General features: G+C 34.9%; 2 protein-coding genes across 2 annotated transcripts; one reads left to right on the top strand and one right to left on the bottom strand.

The window, feature by feature from the left end:
- Window positions 1-609: 609 nt before the first annotated feature.
- Window positions 610-5,235, bottom strand: LOC140980238 (polygalacturonase At1g48100-like). Its single transcript, XM_073445965.1, has 7 exons — window positions 4,596-5,235; window positions 3,421-3,552; window positions 3,118-3,339; window positions 2,483-2,530; window positions 2,184-2,391; window positions 1,296-1,486; window positions 610-1,201 (listed from the first exon to the last, which is right to left on the bottom strand). The coding sequence occupies exons 1-7, from the start codon at window positions 5,076-5,078 to the stop codon at window positions 809-811; spliced, it is 1,677 nt and encodes a 558-aa protein (XP_073302066.1). The 5' UTR covers window positions 5,079-5,235; the 3' UTR covers window positions 610-808.
- A 3,812-nt stretch (window positions 5,236-9,047) lies between these two features.
- LOC140981179 (probable serine/threonine protein kinase IRE) lies at window positions 9,048-17,852 on the top strand. The gene is made up of 18 exons (XM_073447485.1): window positions 9,048-9,137; window positions 9,243-9,887; window positions 10,215-10,282; window positions 10,407-10,574; window positions 10,678-11,922; window positions 12,363-12,535; window positions 13,196-13,442; window positions 13,558-13,650; window positions 13,745-13,885; window positions 13,971-14,063; window positions 14,681-14,876; window positions 14,982-15,067; window positions 15,574-15,662; window positions 16,229-16,280; window positions 16,363-16,419; window positions 16,531-16,695; window positions 17,202-17,282; window positions 17,396-17,852. Exons 2-18 carry the CDS (start codon window positions 9,518-9,520, stop codon window positions 17,483-17,485), a joined length of 3,414 nt encoding a protein of 1,137 aa, XP_073303586.1. The 5' UTR covers window positions 9,048-9,137; window positions 9,243-9,517; the 3' UTR covers window positions 17,486-17,852.
- The last annotated feature ends 874 nt before the right edge of the window (window positions 17,853-18,726 follow it).

Genomic DNA, 18,726 nt, shown 5'->3' with positions numbered 1-18,726 from the left:
TCGTATGAAGATGTGTCTTCTGAAAAATTTCGCGAAATTTCCTTCAGCTGCAAATTAATACACATTTTGCATCTTTTCTTTGACTATTAAATAGTCTGCCAGGTCCACCTATTGCCGACAGTTTTCTCCTAAGCAAAGTACGAAATCATTACCACACAGAGCAGGGTAAAAAAAAACACTTTGAATTGGACCCGTGGGCCATGTTCTTTCTGGTTTTGGGAAAGTACCGTACTCGATTATTTTTCCATGTCCACTTACCTTACTAACATGATATCTCACGAATCAATTTTAACAACGGGAAAAGAGAAGATAATAATAAGCTTGTGGGACGCACCAGGGAAGAGGACCATTCTCCCCAGATAATTAGTCGGGGCGAAACCCAAATATCTAGATTAACCAAAAACAATAATAATAATTATAATAATAATAATAATAATAATAATAATAAGCATGTGGAAGTCATATATATAAATTACTGCCTCTTGGAAGCATGCGGATTAATATTAAAATAATTAATCAACCATCTATATATATTAGCAAAACATAGGTAAAAAAAGACTAATATATAATACCTCCCGATTGTATATCCTAAAAAATTAGTCTATGATCAAGACTTTAATTTAATCTCGCCTTCATGTCTCCCATTATATATGTAAAAACATTGTATCTTATTTAATATGTACCCACACAAACCCATAATTATTCATCAAGTAATGATATGATGAAATTGGGCCAGCAAACCATAACCCCAAAATAATAATAATAATAATTACACCATATACATATATATAAGACAACATTATTAAATTTAGCAAGAATCTTCATCCCCCAGAATCCTACTGCTCAAAGGCTTCCCGACTAATAAACATTCGACGGGAGGAACCGTAGGAGTGAGAAGCTTCCCAAATGTTTGCCAACAATAAGGATCGTACATGTGGTATCGCTCTTGTTGAGGTTTCAGCTGTATGTCGGTGAGCGTCACGTCGGTGCAAGGTAAGATATCGCTGCAAGCAAAATGCATTGGTTTTACAGTATACGTTCCACTTATATTCTCGTAGTTTATGCCCGACAGAGCCACGGCGGTTGTCTGATTCTTGCAGCTTCTTTTATCACAGTAGTATTGGTCGATGACTATGGGAAGTTGGACCTCGGATACTTGAATGTTGGAGAATTGCACACCCTGAACTGACCCCAACCCGCCCTGTCGAACAAGATCACTTTGTGTTAGGATTAATTGTTGGTGTTTGCATGCGAGGTTTCCAAACCGTGATAAATTAGAGGGAAATTGAATTCACCTGCCATGTTTTTATTCTAACGCCGTTCATGGTATTTTGCAAAATGACATCTCGGACAGTGACATTTGATACGCAAGCTTTGGTGTTATCTTTTCCTAGACCTCCGATGCTGATGCCATGTCCTGGTCCGCACTTGATGTTGTGCACGTATATATTGGTGCATCCGGTTTGTATTGACACGCAATCATCTCCTGCAACAAACAATATTTTAGTCCATTATTACCACAAAAAAAAAAAAAAAAAAAAANACTCAAACAAATGGAGGAAAATTGAAAATATCACCAAGAAATCCAAATCTCTAAATACCTTCAAAAAGACGAATTCCATTTTAAACATAATAATATATTTTCAGTTCTAAGAAAAGTTATTATTTTAAATATTAGTCTTTTAAGGGGAAACTCACTCATGCACATACGGTCCCCGCATAGGCAAGAAATATGTCTCCTCTTAAGCAAGGATGGCGACAGTTCTGGGGATCTATTTTATTTGATAATACAAAGATTATGACAATTCTACGAGAGTGGGGTCAAAAGCTCGTGGCGATCAAGTTTCTTCGACAAATCAATGGCTCAAACGTGTCCATTCACAGTGGCTTAATTTTGACTATGTGGTTGGCTTAGGTCCCTCCCCACTAGGATAAGATTGTAGCAAAATGGATCACAAATTTGTCCTAGGTGGCTATGTTACACATTCTTTATAAAATTAAAGTAGCTAGCTAGGGTTTTTTAAGTAACGCTGTTGCATAGCATTGACTCGCAGAGATAAGTTGTTTATGTAGTCTAGCAGGTCGCAGCGAAAATATATGAATAATCTATCTAATGTAGTCCGATACCTTTTTTTGTCTTGCCTCGTATGCAAAAATCCACTCAAAGGAATTGGAATACGTACCACAACCAATATTGGAACTGCGAATAAGCACTTCTTTGGAGTTCTGAAGGTGAATGCCGTCTGTGTTTGGGCTGTCGCCCGGCGACGAGACGCTGAAATTGTAGACAGCTACACCCATGCAGTTGTCGAACTTTAGATGGCACTGAGGGCTGTTTTGAATTGTTATTCCCGTTACGGTTACATTGAAACTTCCGTAGAATCTAAGTGCCTGAATATCAAGAATTCAACTTTAATGTGACATGTATAAATACCATTAATTTGGAAAATCGGTTAATTTTGTAAATGGTTGTGCTAATTACCGTTGGTTTTATGCTCGGCATCTTGGAACCAAGTGAGCTGCTTATCCACTGTCACATGGAAGAAAGAAGGAATAGGATAAGTTAATTAATTAATTATATATTTCGATCACGCGACAGTCAATCAGAGTTATACAAATAATTTTAATGTTTATTTTTTTCTCCCCAAAAAAAGAAAATAATTAACCAAGACCTCAATTAAATTTATGAAAATTTCACTTTGCTTATTTGCGATTTTGATCTTCCTATCCATATGATCAAATTTCAATTTTAGTACTCTATTTGTGTGTGTGTGTGNCACTCATAATGAAAATTGACTAAAATTGTCATAATCAAAATATATTAAGCTATAACTGAAATTTGATAAGATAAAATATTAAAATTAGAAATAAAAATAAATAAAAATGACTGAAATTGTGATTTTTCTATTTTTTATTCTAATAGTAAAAAAGAGGAGTGGAGCAACATGATGTAGTCGAGGACTCAACTCTAGCATATATCAAAAATTATTTATATAATTTCACATATATACTTTTAATCTAATTGTTTTTTTTTATGACATAGAAACCAGCATCTGCTACTCTTGTTTATTGGACGTTAAGTTACGTTGCTTGTGAATAGAGGATTAAATATGTAACCTGAGGCGGCGGATGGTTTTGTTCTAAGGTGCCATTTATTGGGATTATGAGTCTTGATTGATCATCTTCTAAGGGAGAATATTGCCACCAGGCAGCTCCGTTTCCATCTATAATTCCACTTCCCTTGATTGTAATCCCAACCAATTTTGTGAATTCGAGCCATTGCAGAAGCCCCGATCCCCAAGCACTTGGCCTCGTGGGAGCAACAATTTTTCCATCTAACTATTCAATTTTAAATAAAAATAAAAATCATTAAATTTGATTTTGTAGGAAAAAAGAAGCTTGACCCTTTTTATAATTTACCTGGAAAACAATGTTGTGTTGGCAGTATGGACCCGAAAAAGAAATGGGCCCTACGAGGAATACATAGTCTGCTGGCACATTAATCACCGAGGCTTCGACCTTACAAGCCGCAGCCCAAGCAGCAACAAATGCCTGCATTCAATTTTTCCCTAATAAATTAGATTAAATATATATAGATATATATTACATTAATATCAAGTTTCTAATTGATCATGTGTTACCAAAATGGGCACATCAAATATTTTGTGTGATAATACATTTCAAGTCCAAAATCAATCGTTGATATTAAAGTTTTGGTATAGTTGGAAGCATTAATGTAAACTGTCGTAACGAGATTCGTTCTTGTGGGTCCTTTTTGATTCTTCTATTGTCTATTCTCGTGACACTTTGATTGTGTCGAACAACTTTTCCCTTAAAACTATTATTGGAATTTAGTTACGCTTTCCAAGTTTTTCTTATTATAATGTCACAAGCACCTAATTCTTGTCCTCATATTATGGAATTATGTTTTCACCAAAGTTCAACTTTAATGGTTGGCCTCATGTGACCACAAAAACAAACAAGATAAAGTAAATTTTAATTTAGAGATAAAAATTAAAAATACATGAGTGGATGTGAGTTAGTAGATATAGCATCTCTAAATAAATAAAATAAAAATACTTATAGCTTCAATTATCAACATGTGGATTCACTTATTTTATGGATCTTATGAGAAAAAAACTTGTCGACTTTCTTTGTTGCGATTCCTTGTGCATCTCCACAATTCAATATTTTTCAATTTATAGAACGTCGTGTGAACAGATGCGAGTAAAAGTGAAATTAATGAGAATATGTATACTAACTAATCATCTTTTTATATATATCGTCAAAAAAAAAATAATTATTTTTTATATTTCTATTATTAGATTTCGTGTCACATTATTTCAAATGCATGCCAGGTATATGATTAATTTTTAAAAAACTTCAGAATATCAAGATTGAACAATGTGGAATTTCGTAAAGCCTCGATATTGTGGAAATCTTAGGGATCGAGAATACTTTAATTTAAGAATTCCAAATGCTAAATTTCCAGTCACATTTTGATACTTAAGAAAGTAAATTTATATTTTCTCAAAAAAGTAAAGTATAATTAATTAATTTAAATCACGTGATCAGGTAATTATGAAGTTTATTACCTTGGTGTCATCTGAAGTTCCGTCGCCTTTGGCTCCAAAATCCACCACATCATACACCGTAGAACCAAGCGCATTTTCACCTTTCTTTGGTGGGGGACTTATGTTTGGAGGACTTTCTATCGGTGTGCAGGATGGAGGAGACAATGCTGGGGGTGCTGCTGATGGTGGTGATGCTGGCGGTGGCGGCACTATTGCTGGTGGTGGCACTAGTTGAGGTGGCGGCGATAGTGCTGGTGGTGGCGGTACTGGTGGTTGTGGTTTTGGAGAATGAGGTTTGTGCGGCCACTTACCGGACTTGCCATTATGGTGATAGGGGCCTTGTTTTATCCCTTTCTTCTTGTAGAGAGAAGCAAAGGCAGTATTTGGGCTGTGCCTCCAGTGCTTGCCTACTCTTCCTGCTTTGCATGTTTCCATATGGGAACACCAAAATAGAAGAACGATTATAATCAAGAATATGAATTTGTTGAAGCGAAAACCAACCATATTTATTTTATCTGGTGGCGGTTACGGCGGCAGTGGGATGGTGTGGCGCGGTATTATGGGTTGGGGAGGAGTGGAACAAATATTTGTTTAAGAATGTGAAACGAATCGTATAGCATTCCCCTTTTTTTCTCTTGTATTTATTGCTGGGCTTTCCTTTATGTGAATTTTGGTTAGCTTTTTATATTTAACCATACATCCCATTGTTCATGTTCAGCATTTCGTTAATAATTTTATTTCATCGTGTCAAACATTAGATCTTAACAGATTAAAAGAATTACTCCCATATACTTAAAATTTTTAAAAATTTTACATATATATTTCTTGAATTAAATACCGATTGCAATACGATTTTTATGTTTCTCTATCAAATCATATAAATATATAAATATATATATATTACTTAGAATAAAGGACGACTGAAAGACATGTGAGTATGTATGGGTCGATAAGTTACACAAACACAGTGATTATCACCCCTCCTTTCGAAGGTCACATGCAGCCCTTCACGGGCCTCAATTTCGTACTTTGTCTTCTTAACCAGCAGGAATGATCTGAAATCAAAACACATCCACATGTCAAAGCCACCCAAAATGTGTAAAAGGATTTTTTTCTGTCTTTTATTGAAAATTTAATGCTCTTCTTTTTTATAAATTTAATTCTATCATATATTATTATATCACAGTCTGTCTGATTAAGTTAAAATTGATTAAATTTATCAACCAATCGTCCAAAGCAATGGATTAATGTAATTGTTGAATTAATAGCATTAATGTTAATGTTTGTGGATGCATGGATGTTATTAATTTCTTATTTGTGTACAAATCGAATTCATTCATTTGGTCACAAATAATTTTTGCCACTTTTTGTTTGTTTGCAGTAGGTAGATAGCTAGCTAGAGTCAGTCTATGATTTTGTGACCAATATTAAAATTTGGATTTAACCATGCATTCACGGATTGTTTCCTTAGCTTTCACAGTTTTTCAATCGGATCTCTGTATTTATTTGTTCTTTCTTCTTTTTGCCTTAGGCCAATACTATTACCATGCATTGGGATGTATTATTGAACAGTGCAGCCATTTATTTATACGGCAATTTTAATCTAAAACAAAATTTTCGAAAACGTTTAAAATTACAAATAAGAAGATCAGAATAATAAAAGATAGAAGAGTACAGAGAAAAAGAAAAAAAATAAAGAAGAAAAAGGGGGAAAAAAGAGGACATTAATGACAAGATGACGTGTCTGTTTCATTTTTGGCTATTCTATTTTTTTTTACCTTTATGCTATTCCAATTTTTGAATTCTAAAGTTGCGACCAATTTCAAGGGTTGCGGTGGTTATATTTTGATCAAAAAGTTGTGCTGAAAAAGTGTGTGAATATTTATAATTTATAGACAGCACTTCGAAGTTCCAAAACTAACGACATCAACGATATAACAACCAGCAATTCTCAAATTTCTGAAAAATACATTCTTCGATCGAGTTCTGTAGTATTCTTTGTTTTAATTTGCTATATAAAGAATACATGAGGCTTGGAAAATCCTACAAGTTATTTGCATGATGACGTAAATATCGCTTAAGGACAACAAATCATTTTCGTGGTTCAAGCCAGTACTAATATTTGATATATATTATTTATTTTTCTTGTTTCATCTTCATTTTTTACAATAGAGTTTAATTTCCCCAACAATCTAAAGCGATATTTGTTGGAAAATGGAGACCGAAACTACACTGGCTGCATTGAAGTTGATGAATCAAGACGTGATCAAACCGGATAGATTTGATGGTACATTAATACAACATCAGCAAGAGAATCTAGGAAGCACTTGAAGTAGAATACAAAATAGAGGAAGAAAGTACAATTTTTTTTTACTCTCAAAGTATTTTGATTTCAAGATGTTAGATAATGTGCCTACTTTGCAACAAACTCACGAGTTGCAAGTGATTGTTAACAAATTAAAAGCAGTAAAATTGAAGTACCAGAAACTTTTCTAGTTGTTTCAATCATTGCAAAATTACCAACATCTTGGAAATGATATATACACAAAAAGGATTCTTCATAGTTCCAAAGAAATTTATTTGGAAAAGATTCTGAAGCATGTTAGAATTTAGGAAGAATCAAGGGCAAGAGACAAGAATGTAGATTCTTGTGAAGGCATGCAGTGAGAAAGAAAATGTCGTGAGTACTTCAAAGTCCAACAAAGGAAGTAGCAACTCTGAGATAATTTTCTTGAGAGTGCAGGGCTTGAAAAACAGTGGAGATATGATAATCAACCATGTCTCCGCTAGCTCGGTTCAACACTTCGAACAACTCCTTTGACCTGCCATCCCAGAACACCCCATTTGGCTACTATCTTTGCATCATATTTCTTCTCGGCTTTTGGTCAACCAGTTCCCAGAGAGAAAACAAGAAATCTTCCATTTTCTTTCGGGTTCAGCGGGAAAAACACAGTTGTTTCTTTGGTGATTTATTTTGTCACTTGGAATTTATTGCTATCAAACTCTGCAGGGAAGATAAGAAACTTGTATCAGTATATAATCTTTGCATAGTCGAGTACGGTTCAAAAAATAAAAATAAAAACCTGCAAGATATGAATGGTACCGGATTATTAGCAGCGACACCACCATCAACTAGATTGACTTTTGATTCCCCATGAATCTTTTGTTTCAAAAAAATGTGCAGTCAATTAATAAGTTGGAGCAGCTGAAGTTCCTAGCATATATCTGATAATGAAGAATCCATAGATGGATTATTTTTCACGTAAATTCATCGACATAAATAAAAAAAAATGGATATGTTAATGATAAATACATAATAAATATTAATAACTTGAATAAATATATGAATACCTCAGAACTTGAAAAGATTACGGGTTGAAGACTCCTAATATCAAAGGTTGGAATCACATCTGTCAGTGTTTCGTGCAATTTGGTTTTCACCAAGTTTTTCTTTCAGAAGTGAATGAAGATACTTGCCATTGTACAATATTGGTCTTGAAATCGCCTTCGTCAGTTTTAAAGCACGGGCCAGTAGATTTCTGTTGATTTTAGTGCAAGAAAAATCAGTATACGTACATATATCAAATTTGAATAAGTTTACTCTCTGTTTAACAGGGACGGGTATGAATTTTTGGGAATTTTTGCTTTCTTCCTTTTGGCAGTGGCCAAGATAGAAATACTTGATATTTTTTGCAGCAAAAAAGGGGCGATGTTTTTCGTTTGGTGCAGTAAGCATTGCTGTAACGAGTCCACAGGTACACAGTTTCCGTGATCACATTGAAATAACATGCTATTCTTGCATCTTCACTATATATCCAATTCCCGAGGAAAAAAAAACACACTGTTAAAATTTTAAAGAACATATGTAATGTGAGACGGTGTTATGGATCTTTATCCGTAATGCAGATCCACTCTCACAAAATTAATCAGATGTTCTCATGCGAATTTTTGTGAATTTCAAAATAAATGCATGCCAAGACTAAAATAACTTTAATGTAACATACATACACACAGACATGCATGCACGTACCTGAAGTTGGGATTCAAGAATTCCGAGGATAACTCATGGGATAATCCCTCTAACTCCACCACCTTTCATCAATGTATAGAATCGTGATTAAATTTCCAGAAACTGAGAATTTGAAATGGGTGAAATGAATGTTCCATCCACGTAAATATTAAATCGCCAGTAAAAAAGTATGTGTTTTAATATCGGATGATGGGTTAACCTAAAACCCATCCGTTTGATTATTTATACAATTTCTCGTCAAATTTAAAAGATCTGTCGATGCTTTGGCAGTGAAAAAAATTAATATAAAATTAGCATTAATTAAAATAGAAAGAGTACTCAAACAAAATATTAATAATATATTATGTATAAAAAAAATTCGCAAATAAATTGCACGTGTGCATGGAGCAACCGAATCATGAACCCAGAAGCGCAACTTCCCGGGAAAATAAGTAATAATTCTTTTACTATAAATAGATTTTGCATGTTCAGAAAATAACCATCTGTCTCCACACCAGAAATTCTTGCTGCCTCTTTTGGGTCTTCTTTCAACAGTAAAGATCTCAACTTTATTTCTGTTCTTGCTGCAAATTTCGATCGATTTAATGCGAGGAACTTGATTCGTTCTTTTTTTTTTGTTTCATTCCTGTTTCGATCAGTTTGAATTGCGATGGCGAGAAAATGGATTAGAGAGTGTGATTCGAAGAGATTGCTGGAAGAATTTTCGAAGAAGATTTCTGGGTCTGAATCTGCGCGAGAGGGAAGCAAGTTTTTTATTTTTTTCAATTATAATATACTATAACTGACGTAATACGTGTCTTCCTCTATTCCTTCTCCCTATCGTAGAAATCTCTCGCCATAAATCCCAAAACTCAAATTCTGGAAATGCCTATCCATGTACTCCGCACCCGATTCAGCTTGAAAGAGATTCGTGATGTCAAGTACTGATCCGGATTCCTCAAATCCGCCTTTGGCTACGGCAGGAGAGAAGAATTCTTCGTCGACGAAGATCGTGAAGCTCCGAAAAATCCCGCAGATTCCCACTAGGTCGAGAGCGAATAGGGAAGAGTGCGAGGATTTTGATTTTGCTCTTGATGGTAATGGCGATGCGAAAATAATCAAGGCCACGACGCTAGGATTGAATCAAATCAGGACGCGATCCTCGCCCTCACCCTTGACGCTGACACCGGTTAACTCACTGGGCAAGCCCGCTAATTTCGACTGTACGACTAAGGATGTGGCTGATTCGAGACCTCAATTATCCTATGCCTCTCAACAACAGGCTTCCACGTCCGCGGCACATGGTGGATTTTTTTACGTTATTTGTTTTTCCACAATCAGTTTTCTGTGTTTTGCTTTAATAATTATCATAGCTAGTGTTCACGGCAACTCTTCGATCTGCATGATTCAGTATTTCCTTGAAGTTGGTTAGCTAGCAAAAATGGCAGAGAGAAGAGTTTATGGATTACCTTGGTGCAGGGCTAGAAGGATCAGAGAAAAGAAAATTTTAGTTTAATATCTGAAATCATCATTAAAATTCTAGTTACAGTAATCGATCGATCATTGTTGTGCCCAAATGTTCTGATGAAAATTCAGTGAAAAATATCAGTCCTAATTATGCACTTCTATAGGTAAAAAGGGACACTGGAGTCAATCAAAATCTTTGAGGGTACCTTCACCCCGAACGTCATGTTTAGCGGTAATCAGTTTGCTCTTCTTTGGTTTCTTCAATTCTTTTAGCTGTTTCGTAAGATTTTATAGTGATAGTAAGTTAGCTGAAATGAAATGGACAGTTCATATTCACGTAATTGTGCTCATTGTAGGGTTTTCATTCAACCTTTGCCAAAGAAATGCAATCTCCACGGTTCCAGTCTATCATCCGCTTAACCAGTGGTCGGTCTCCAGATATTAAGAGCTTTTCTCATGAACTCAATTCCAAAGGTGTCCGACCTCTGCCATTTTGGAAATCTCGTGCCCTTGGTCACATGAGAGTATGTTTAGTCCAAATATTGCCTTCTGTTTTTGCTCGTGATGATATATCTTCACGGCTTTCCTGACATCAGCTATTTTCATCAACACAAAATATTTTTCCAGGAAATCATGGTTGTCATACGATCCAAATTTGATAAATTAAAGGAAGAAGTTAATGCTGACTTGGGTATTTTTGCCGGGGATTTGGTGAGTATACTTGAGAATACTTCAGAATCTCACCCCGAGTGGAAAGAATGTTTGGAAGATTTGTTGGTAAAAGCCAGGCAATGTGAAAAAATGCCACCCACTGAATTTTGGTTAAAGTGTGAAGGCATTGTACAGAATCTAGATGATCGGCGTCAAGAGCTACCTATGGGTACCTTGAAGCAAGTGCATATGCGCCTCTTATTTATCCTCACACGTTGCACTCGGCTTGTTCACTTCCAAAGGGAAAGTGGTTATGAAGAAGACCGCACACTGGCTTCACACCAGCAAAGTGACCTTGGTGTTTACTCAGAGCATATTATTGGCACATTGGATGGGAAGCAACTTGAGAACCAAACTCAGAAGGTCCACGACCAGGATCAAAGCAATCTGAGTTGCAAGCAAGACAATGTAACAGAAGATGTTGGCAGTGCAAAGAGTTTTGCTTCATCTACCGGAAGCTTTAGAATGTCATCTTGGAAGAGACTTCCATCTGCGGCCAAAAGAAACAGGAGAGGATATGGTTTTTCTGACACCCCCTCCAAGGATAAATCTGATAAACTGCAACATGGAGAAGAAATTGATAACGTCGAAAGCATAGATTCTCCAACATGCCAGGCTGAACAAGTGGGAGAATCCTTGAAGGAGCGAAAAGTGATTTGGGGAGTTTGGGATCAAAATCATATGGCATATGAGAATTCGTTGATCTGCCGAATATGTGAAGTTGAAATACCAACAGCTCTTGTTGAGCAGCACTCGAGAATATGTACGATTGCTGACAGGTGTGACTTAAAGGGTTTAACTGTAAATGAACGACTAGAAAGAGTTTCCGAGACTCTTGAAAGAATACTTGAATCCTGGACACCGATAAGCACGGAAACAGGGGCAGGAAGTCCTGAGGCTGCGAGAATGCGCGGGTCAAGTTTGGCAGAAGATTCATACGAGTTGTTATACAAACGGAACATTGTTACTGAGGCTGATAATTATTTTCTTGTCGATGATGTTTCATGTGATGTCCGTTCTCTAACACCTGATCAAATTAAGAATACATCTTCCGCAGGGAGTTCAATCCCCCAATCACCTTCAGCAACACCACGAATAACACAGATAGAGTTTCTACTCAGTGGACGGAGAACAATATCTGAGTTTGAAAGTTATCAGCAGGTAATGTTTAAATATTTTCCTTGGTGGTTCGCCCTCCTTGTTTTCAACTACTCCTGGTTTTTAAATGGAGTTCATTTCAACTGTAGTATCTTCTGTTAGTAAACTAGTCAATCCAGATTGTTAATTTTGTTTCTTTTAATTTGTTTTTTTTTCTCTCGGCAAAATGTGGCTGATATATTTAACACTATAAGATTTCCTGTTACAGATTTCAATTTTATGATACACGCGCGTCTGGATAATTTCATTTGAGGTTACTTTATGCCAATTCCACTTAGTCGTTGCTCCTTCGATTTTTTCAGAACTTATTTATGAAATCTTTTATATTTCGTTAACTGAACTACAGCCTTTAATGCAGACAAATTATTGTGCCTTGTATAGCCTATCTGTTTGAAATCTATTTTTTGAATAATTTGCACGATTACCTGAACTGGTAATCACAGATACACAAGCTGCAGGATATTGCTCATTCTGTGATCAACGTTAACGCTTATGACTACAACACATTGGAATGTTTGATTGAGCGCTTAGAAGACCTCAAATATGCCATTCAAGATAGGAAGGTGGATGCTCTTGTTGTCGAAACATTCGGAAGGCGCATTGAGAAACTATTACAGTAAGTTCTATTACACCGAAATGGCATTTGCTGGTGTAGAACTGTGAAGGGATATGAGCAAAGTTAGCATTCGTGGTTTAGTGAGGCTTATCTTATCTTAAGAGTTGTGCTACTTTGATTAAGTTAGATGTCATAGTTAAGTTTATGATATGAACTATCAGTCACAGTTCATTGAAACTCCACACATTTACAATAATCACTCTATTTATCCCTTGATTTTGATGTAAACACTAGTGCTGAGAACATTTTTCAGCAGCATAATTGATGCCAAAAGTAACTACAGAGGCCCTGTACCTAATACCTATTGAAGCATTACCTTGTTTTATAAATTAATGTCAGTATTTTCATGGGTGAAACATGTAACATAAAAGAGCGAATTATGCAAAAGATTGACTTTATAATTTATTGCAATGAAGTTTCTGGGCATGGGGTTTGATAGTTCAATGCAGTTGAAATTTCAACTCATCCAGAAATTTAAGATTGTTGCTTCAAAATGCTTGTAATTAGTCATAATATAATTGGGCACATATCTTGTAAAATGTGCAATCTTATTAGGGTTTCATGATCAAGAGGCGTAAACTTTTGTGCTAGCATCCTGTTTGTACTTTAAATTTTTGCTTCTGAATGTGGCTTCCGCTAATCTTATTTTAAAATCTTCAGGGAGAAATATGTACTTATATGTGGGCAGATTGACGATGAAAAGGCAGATATAAATAGAATGGCGTATGAGGATAGCCCAACAGAGGAAGACACAGTTCGCAGTGTGCGTGCAAGCCCTATTAATACATCTACAAGGGATCGAACATCTATAAAAGATTTTGAAATCATCAAACCTATCAGCCGAGGAGCTTTTGGTCGAGTTTTTCTAGCAGCAAAAAGAGCAACTGGTGACTTGTTTGCGATAAAGGTCAGATTATTTGTCATAATCTAAAGTATTAAAATGATTGTTCTTTTTAACTGGACTTTGAATACATTAATGTTATATTTTTCTAAAGAACCCCCATGTTAACCAAATTTTATAGGTTTTGAAAAAATCAGATATGATTCGGAAAAATGCAGTGGAAAGTATCTTAGCCGAGCGTGATATTTTAATTTCAGTTCGCAATCCTTTTGTGGTGAGCAGATGTTATGATTTAAAGCCAGTTCGTAGATATGTTACAGCCAAACTAAAAACTTTCCTTTACTAATTTATAATCTAACGATGAACAGGTCCGATTTTTCTATTCTTTCACATGTAGGGAAAATCTTTATCTGGTTATGGAGTACTTGAATGGAGGTGATCTTTTCTCACTGCTAAAGAATCTAGGTTGCTTAGAGGAAGATATGGCACGCATATATATTGCCGAAGTTGTAAGGACTTCTATTACTCCGTAACTTAAAGTTGCTTCTCTTATTTTTCCTTCTTTAGAGACTAATTTATCTATTTTCTTTGTAGGTACTTGCTTTAGAGTATCTGCACTCCTTGCATGTCATTCATAGAGATTTAAAGCCAGATAACCTGCTGATAGGTCCAGATGGTCACATCAAGGTCACTATATATACCTGTTTCAATGTACTCTCCATAAGCATGAGATGTATATCTTCAAATTTAACTGTGAAATATTGCTGTCTAAAAACAAACATGCACTTGCATAAATTAAATAATGTAATTAGAAATTTGAATTGTATTCTATCATCCTATCCACTTTATTTTCTTTAACATTTTTTTAGCAATCCAATGGGATGAAAGTAGCATGGATTACAAGCTCCTTCTACGTTCTGGAGAAAATGGGATTGCTTACTTTTAGTATAATAGAAACCGTATTTTACAATCTTGCTAAGTTATTGCAACAGGTAAATATGATCTGGTAGAGTAAATAAGCAAGAAAATGCTGCTCTTTTCCTTGAAGACATTAAATAGTGAAATTTATATCACATTTTTCGCAGATTTTGCATTCTTAACTACTCCCTAGAGGTAAACATACAGAGCTTACAGTTATATTGAGCTATGTTTGAAGTATTTTACCAATATAGTTGGATTTAATTGCATAGCAGGAGCTGTCTGTATTCACATTACACAAGTTCTATTTTCATTGGAATAGACTCTCTAACTTAATTCATTGTTTTATGTATTTTTTTTCATAAATCTAATTTCTCCTGTCGCAGTTGACAGACTTTGGGCTCTCCAAAGTTGGTCTTATAAACAGTACAGATGATTTATCGAGACCATCTGCTTTTATGGGGAATGATAAAACAAAAGCAGCAGTGCACTCATCACTAAAAAGAGAACATCGGAAAACTCTTTCAGTTGTTGGAACACCTGACTATTTAGCACCTGAGATACTTCTCGGCATGGAACATGGTTCAAACCATATGCAAACTTTTTCTCAATGTTAAAGGACTGATCTACTGAATTCTATATTCTGTCATGCTTGTCTTGACTCGGTTGTGATGTTTTTTTTTTCAGGTGCAACAGCTGATTGGTGGTCTGTGGGCATCATCCTCTTTGAGCTCCTTGTTGGTATTCCACCTTTTAATGCAGACGATCCACAGGTATACCACCAACATATGTTGTTGTAGAGATGAGGTGTTCTTGTCATTGTAATACATTAGTCGATTAACTTTAAGGTTTTATATCAAACTCTATCTCACTATTGTCAGGGCTTGATTTGATTGAGGTGTATAATTGACATTTCTAATTTGGTGATTAAATTCGCTTCTAAAACTGACTGGTAATAAATGAAAACACTTCGCAAATGGAACAAAGAGACACCCACAACCTACTTCACAAACTCTGTAACATATAGTCGTCCTTTCTAGCTAGTCAAAGGACTCATCATTTCGAGTGTTTCGATGGCAGCCATCATGGGTTTTTAATTCTTCATCCAGTTAAATTTGTATCCCACAAAGTTTGATAATTGACGTAAGAATTGTTTGGAGACTAACTTTTTTTTCCATCTGCAAAATAAAGCAACCAATGATTTGATTTTTTATCAGTGTTTGTGTATCACGGGCTTGTTGATCAATTACTGCATTAATAGCTTCTTTGTGTCACGCAGCAAATCTTCAACAATATTTTGAACAGAGACATACCCTGGCCCAAGGTACCAGAAGAAATGAGTCATGAAGCCTATGATTTGATTAAGAAGTATGTTCTGCACGAAACTTTTTGTTACCTTTTGTGTCGGAAACTTTATGTAGTTATTTTATGATTTTTATCTCTAGATTTGTGTAAATAGAATTTTAAAATCTACCGGCCAAGTGTCAAGATTCATATTGTTGGATAACAAATGAAATATTAACCTAGTTAAATTGAGATTCTGAAGGCAAATGTATTGCCATATTATTTGTGTGTCTTCAAACCACTGCATGTTAGAGCTTGAGATAGGATTTGTCACAGGAATATGTTCACCTTTTCACCGTTTAAATCGTGTCCGAAAAATAATGCATTCTTCAAGGCCAAATTGATCTGAGTTCATTCATCCCCTAAACGTGCGGTCAATGCATTTAAAGATTTATGCTTTTCTTGATATGTACACAAGATATTTTGGCCTTGTCAACTTTAGCCATTGAAGACAAGGACTTCTATTACCATTATATTAGCATATGATTTTGGTTGCTATAATGATTGGATTATTATTCAAATCAATTCTTTCTCCTGTCTTGCTTGTAATTTGTGCAACTGGATATTTAACATATTTGGCTACCTTTCAGGTTGCTGATTGAAAATCCTGTTCAGAGATTGGGTGCAACTGGGGCTGGAGAGGTATGGATACTTGAACTGGGGTAGGGGGGATGCAATATAGGAGGGGCTTAGGAATACAACCTAATTCATCGGTTGCTCTCAGGTGAAGAGACACTCATATTTTAAGGACATTAACTGGGACACACTAGCAAGGCAAAAGGTCTTTACCTATTTCTCACTCGCATACGCTGTCCTGTAACACATGCTGGATTTTTTCTGGAACAAAGCTATATCTATCTCAGCAATTACCATATATTCTCCTTATCCACAGGCAGCGTTCATACCTTCAGCCGAGGCACACGATACAAGTTATTTTATGAGCCGATATATTTGGAATACAGAAGAGGAAAATGTTCTTGGAGGTAGTGATTTTGATGACATGGCTGAGACTGGCAGTGCTTCCAGCAGTTCATACAGCTACATATGGGATGAAGATGTAAGTTTTCCAAAAGCTGGACTAAATTAATTTCCTAAGTCTTTTTTTGGAGATCCACATGATCAAGAATTCAACCAAGAGTTGAATAACGTATTATGAGATAATATATAATCTGTACGATCCTATTGACCCAAAAGATTCACTTTGGCCCTCCTTGGATTTTGTATGGCGTGAGTCCCGTCTTACCTGCTGATAATGAGAACACAAGAAGAAAAGAAAATAGTTATTTGGTTTAAGCTGATTTTATTAATATTCATTTATTATGTTAGTTGAGTTGGGATGTAATTCATCAAAGTGGACCAAGTTAGTGAAACATTGGTTACAACGTTCGGTCATCCAAAATTATTTACTCTTTGATACCTACTTCACAAAGGTCTTAGGAAATAATATTAAACACCGTACAACCTAATCAACTCTGGACAATCTAGAAACAAATGCAGCCCCTAAATCTTTGAATTTCCCATTTCTGCAGTGAAAACTGATAAAACATTTTATCTTGGACACAGGGGGATGAATGTGGAAATCTAGCAGATTTCAGTACTCCAACTCTTGACACGAAGTACTCGTTCAGTAACTTCTCATTCAAGGTGTGAATCTTTAGTGAATAGTATAATGCTAGTGAATGAAGAACTGCAACAAATTTATATTCTTGGTACAGCATATCCCACTAACCCCTCCTAATCTTTGTTTCTCTCATCAGAACTTGTCCCAGCTGGCTTCCATTAACTATGATTTAGTTACAAAGAGTATTAAAGACTCGGTACAGACTGAAAAACCATCCGGTCCATGAATAAGCCTGGCTTTAGCTTCTGCTGAACATGGAACCTGTCCAAGTATCGTTTATAGATAGCTATAAGGAATGCCAGAGTGAGTGAATTTGACGGCCAAGCTACTGAATTGTGTATCGACTTTAGTCTCTTAAGGTGCAGAGTGGGCTGTTGTGTTAAGAAACACACGATCCTTGGGTGTAAGGATGACTCTGATATTACATAGATTGCATATATTTTATTTTGAATTGAAACTTTCGTCTCATTTTTCCTGTATATAGGTAGGTAGGTGTTTGTTTTCTGGTACGGTAGATTTGTAATGTACTTGTACACTTTAAATGTGGTTCATATTATTGTGAAGATGACTCGAAATTAAGTTGTATTCCTTTGTCCGTCTCGTTCATTAGACGCATGCACTTCCGTTTATCTTGTTTTTAACAGCATAAAGTGACGAAAATATGTTGTGGGTTGTTTCTATTTATTTGGTAGATTATATTTTCTGTTTTTATGGTACAAGGTTTTCTACCACGCAATGAGATGTACAAGTAGTAAAATCACAATTAAAAAATAATTCATTAAAAAAGTAATTTGAGAAAAGTATTGCAAAATTGCAATCACAGAATAATTTTACGTTAAAAAAATATTCTTACAAATAATCTTTAACATATTTCAATATCTACAAAATATACAATGCTTCTTAGTTAATATTTTAAAATCAATTTGTTATAAAAGTGACTTATTTATATGTAAAATAAAAGAAAAGATAAGATATAAATATTAAATATTCATTAGCAACCATGAAGAAATACACTAATTTTAGTAACAAATTTTAGTAGCAACAAAGAAAAATATTGGGTAAATTGATAAATTCAATATGCATTAATATCCAAAGACATTTAAGATAGACAATAAATTATAAAAAAATCTATTAAAAAATTATTATTTTAAAATCAATTTGTTATAAAAGTGACTTATTTATATGTAAAATATAAGATATAAATATGAAATATTCATTAGCAATTATGAAGAAATACACTAATTTTAGTAATAAATTTTAGCAGCAACAAAAAAAATCATGGGTAAATTGATAAATTCAACATGCATTAATATCCAAAGGCATTTAAGATAAACAATAAATTATAAAAGAATCAATTAAAAATTTATTGATTTAATTTGCTAAATTAAATGAATAAAGGTATATTAAAACATTCACAATTAGAAGTCATATATTTATATGTATTTTAGATGTTAGATTTTACTAAGA

The sequence above is a fragment of the Primulina huaijiensis genome, chromosome 7, assembly GCF_012295235.1.
Source record: "Primulina huaijiensis isolate GDHJ02 chromosome 7, ASM1229523v2, whole genome shotgun sequence".
In the NCBI taxonomy this organism is placed as follows: Eukaryota; Viridiplantae; Streptophyta; class Magnoliopsida; order Lamiales; family Gesneriaceae; genus Primulina; species Primulina huaijiensis.
The sequence above is the reverse complement of the archived record's forward strand: the minus strand, read 5'-3'. Positions and strand labels throughout refer to the sequence as shown.